Here is a 3,659-nt window from a genome sequence, read left to right as displayed (position 1 = left end):
AGTCTGTCTCGCACTTTTGTAGGGAGCCCCCTGCCACAAGCTTTACCGAGGAGAGCCGCTTATGTGCCTTGAACCTGAGTGGATTAAGACTTTGCCTCACATCAACAGTTGTAACTTGATCTGCAAGCAGCAGACGCATTTATTGCGTTCAGGTATGTGGCTGTGTTCGGGCTCCTCCGTGCTGCGCAAGCAGGGAGCTGTGTCCCTTGCTGACAGTGCAGGCTCCTCCCCAACCAAAGCCCGACAGCCCCAGGCCAACGTGGCAGTCCCTGCTGCCAGCTCCACAGGAACAGGAAAGGAATTGGCCTTGTCCTGGGGTCCTTCCCCCAGCAGAGGAATGTGTGTTGGAGCAGGAGGGAGCCTGCAGGCAAGTCTTGTACTTTTATCTAGGAGTGTTCCTGAGTGTTCCTGTGTTCCTTTCTCTCCTCCTGCGTGGGAGAGCACCAAGGCCACAGTGCAGCTCTGCTCTGGTGCCTGCGCCAGGCCTCCCGGCGGGGCCAAGCGGGCGGGACACAAACCTGAAGGAGGGAAGAGTGGCCTGGTCCACGGAGCTGCCCCGCTCTGAGGTCCCAACAGAGAGATCGTACCCTTCCTTGAACGGGCACTCTGAAAAGACGGCACCTGGGAAGCAACACAGCACGGGGTTACTCTCGTGGCGCCCTCAGGACAGGGCGAGTGGCTGCAGCAGCAGGAACTGCTTTTCAGTGCCACCAGCACATCAGGAGACAGAAGAATGACTCCTCTTTCCTATGTCACTCCCTTGGTGCAGGACTCTCTGGCACCCTGCTCAACTGCAGCTCCTTTTCCTTACAGCTCCCACAGATGCCCGAGCCATGCCTGGCCCTAAGGGCTTACCATTTCCCTAGGAGGTCAAATCGAAGAGAAGACAGGAAGAGGATTTTGCAGGGTGCTCAGAGGTCACCGGTGGCTTTAATATGTGTGGGAGGTAGTTACGGAGATGGAGAGCAACAACCCTTGTCTCCTGCTACAACACGGTCATTTGGCCCAACAGCGAGCGGACCTACAGGGCAGAGTCCTGGAGGCTGACGGGTGATTCCCAGCTTTAGCCCCGAGATGTGACTGCCACGTGGCTGCTGGCTGCACACACCAGCTGCCTTGAGACAAGAGATTTCTAAGAAAGGATGTTTTATGTGCTGCAGATGTGCAGCCCGTCGGCCTGAAACTGGCGTAGAAGCCCAGGCAGAGACACGGCGGAGAGCGGAGGATCCCTGCAAATACTTACTGAGGCAGGAGGCCAGGCGGACGCTGTAACCCCAGTACAAGCCTGAGACTGTCCGAGGATGGTGCGAGGACACCACGGTGCCTTTCCGCACTTTAGCTTCTGAAAGGGAAGCGAAGTGAAGCGATTAACCCCTGTGATCTCCTGCCGAGGGCTGGATTTGACCAGCCACGTGCTGCAGGTTCTCCTGGGGCAGGACACCGATCCGTGAGCGCAGTCTGGAAAGCGTACAGCTATGTTGGGGCTGTTTGTTGTTGGTCAATTTGCTGGTGGTTCTTTCCAGTTAACTAGGGAGGCTAAAATTGTGCGTGGAGTGAAGGGAGTGTGCAGAGCTGCTGGGTACCTTCAAACACTCATCTCCTGAAGGCTGTCACGGACGGACCATGTCCTGCAGGACGAAGCTGACAGATGCTGAGAGGGCAGTGGATTACCTGGATTCTGGGGCTCCTGCAGGCGCACGGTGACTCGCAGGCCAGGGTTCAGCTGCCTGTCGATCTGCACCTCCTGCAGTGACAGTCACCATCAGCGTCAGACGTTCTGGAAGTTTGGGGAAGGTGGGGAGGGAAGGGAGCCCGCTGAGGAGGTGGCGCCTGCTCTGGCCTGGAGCTGGGACAGGAGCTCTGCAATCAGGGCCCGAGTGCAGCAGGCTCAGGGTGGCTGGGTCAACAGTCTGCGCCTTATTTTACTGCTCAAAGGTTCTGCTCCAGCAGGGAAGCAACACCGTGCTGGAACGGACATGCCCGCCGGGACTTGGGAAGGTGCAAATATCAACGAACCAGAATGTGCCAGACAGCAACAGCGTTAACCACCCCGCCAGCCCACTGTGGCCTTCAGAAACCCAGCAGCACCCCCCTGCCTGCTTCACATCCACCAGAGCAACAGGGGAAGCTGTTTGGGAAGCGGTGAGTGACAGCCGTACCTTCCTCATGCCACAGTTAACGAAAGAGCCTCTGCCCGGCTTCGTTGGCCGGTCCAGCACCACGCCTTCTCGGTACTCGGAGTCCTCATCCACCCGCATGTGGTGGGGGCTGTCCAGGGGGTTGAGGAGCCCTAGAATGAAAGCAGCTGCTAAGGAGAGGACACCATCCGCGGGAACACCAGTTCCACCGGGCTCCGCTGCCCCCTCCCGCTCCAGTCCCGCACACCACAGCATCTCGTCTGCGCTCTGAAGTGGGGAAGGTGACTTGGGTCTGTGCCTCCCCCTCAAAACAAGAGCCAGAGCTCAGGGAGGGGGCGCCAGCAGCTTGGGACAGAGACAACTGAATCGTTACCTGCGAACTGCAGATCCTCGTGTTTCGGAAAAAAGGATTTCCTCAGGTACCTGTTACCAGAGAAGGGTGAGAACAGTTGATTCCACAGAATCCAAGGCTCAGTCCTAGCCCTGCTCTGACTCCAAGGAGTGAGTACAGAGAACACTTAGCTCCTCAAGTCCTGGACCTACCCCTAAAGTACTGTGCAGGGTGTATCCTGCATTCACTGCTCTTAGTTAAAATTCTGAACCACGCATGTGAAACAGTTAGATCCTGTTTCCTGCAAGATTATGCAACATGAGCAGGATTTGGCTGCTGCTGCTGTAGCCTCTGGTGTGAGATACCCGTGGCAGCCCATTCGGGTGCACAGCCTGACCACAGGACTTACTGGGGGCACTCCAGGTACTGCAGGATCCGAGCCAGCTGCACACAAGCCTTGCCTCTCCTCCCAATTCCTTCAAAGTCCCCCTCCACGGTCCTGAAAGAGGAAGGAAGCAGCTTGTGAACTCGGCATGAGACTGGTCAGTCTCCAGAAGATGAAACCTCGCTCCTTAGACTGAGAAGAGCAGCACCCTCCACACCTGAGAAATAAATGGGACAAATCCTGGCATTTTAGAGAGGTTCAAGCACTTGCTTGAGGTACACGCAGTTCCCTCCCGGTCTCAGCTTAAAGACTGAAGAAACAGAAAGCAGAGAGGAAACACCTCCTGAGGAACAAGGCGGCTCCTCCTTACTTTGCATCTTCTCCGTGCTCGTCAAACACCACGATCTCGTCCACACAGAAGATGGCACAGGCCCGAGCGATCTGTCCAGCGAGGTATGTCCGCAGCTCCAGCGACTGGGCGTTGTTCAGGATAGAGCCCGGCAGGGCCACGCTCAGCGTGTAGTGACGGCCTTGGGAACAGGCTGCGGTCAGGCGGCAGCCACGGCGTGGCAGCTCACGACCCCATTCTCCCACGATTTTTCACCTCGACCTCCCCACCGGCTCACAGCGGCACCACCTTTGTCTTCCTTCTGCTCCTCCTGCTCCTCGGCTCGTTTCTCGGCCAGCTCCTGCACCCGCTGCTTCTCCAGTTTCCGCAGCAGCTTCATTTCTCTCCACTTCTTCTTCTCCGCTTTCCCTGCGAGGCAGAACGGCCCCTCGCTTTGAGCGCTGCCCCGCCAGGAGC

At 57.5% G+C, this 3,659-nt stretch overlaps 1 protein-coding gene across 1 annotated transcript in view; it reads right to left on the bottom strand.

Moving 5' to 3' along the window:
• Positions 1 to 3,611, bottom strand: part of LOC104496790 (chromosome unknown open reading frame, human C9orf114) — a gene marked incomplete at its 5' end in the record, with an annotated part of 4,214 nt that extends 603 nt beyond the window's left edge. The window contains 8 exons of the mRNA XM_010139954.1: positions 519 to 621; positions 1,244 to 1,342; positions 1,672 to 1,744; positions 2,160 to 2,290; positions 2,512 to 2,561; positions 2,879 to 2,968; positions 3,225 to 3,384; positions 3,492 to 3,611. Of these exons, the coding sequence (XP_010138256.1) occupies positions 519 to 621; positions 1,244 to 1,342; positions 1,672 to 1,744; positions 2,160 to 2,290; positions 2,512 to 2,561; positions 2,879 to 2,968; positions 3,225 to 3,384; positions 3,492 to 3,611 (826 nt within the window). The remainder of the gene's footprint in view (positions 1 to 518; positions 622 to 1,243; positions 1,343 to 1,671; positions 1,745 to 2,159; positions 2,291 to 2,511; positions 2,562 to 2,878; positions 2,969 to 3,224; positions 3,385 to 3,491) is intronic.
• Between the last annotated feature and the right edge of the window lie 48 nt (positions 3,612 to 3,659).

Source organism: Buceros rhinoceros, unplaced genomic scaffold, assembly GCF_000710305.1.
Source record: "Buceros rhinoceros silvestris isolate BGI_N320 unplaced genomic scaffold, ASM71030v1 scaffold36087, whole genome shotgun sequence".
Taxonomy (NCBI): Eukaryota; Metazoa; Chordata; class Aves; order Bucerotiformes; family Bucerotidae; genus Buceros; species Buceros rhinoceros.
The sequence above is the reverse complement of the archived record's forward strand: the minus strand, read 5'-3'. Positions and strand labels throughout refer to the sequence as shown.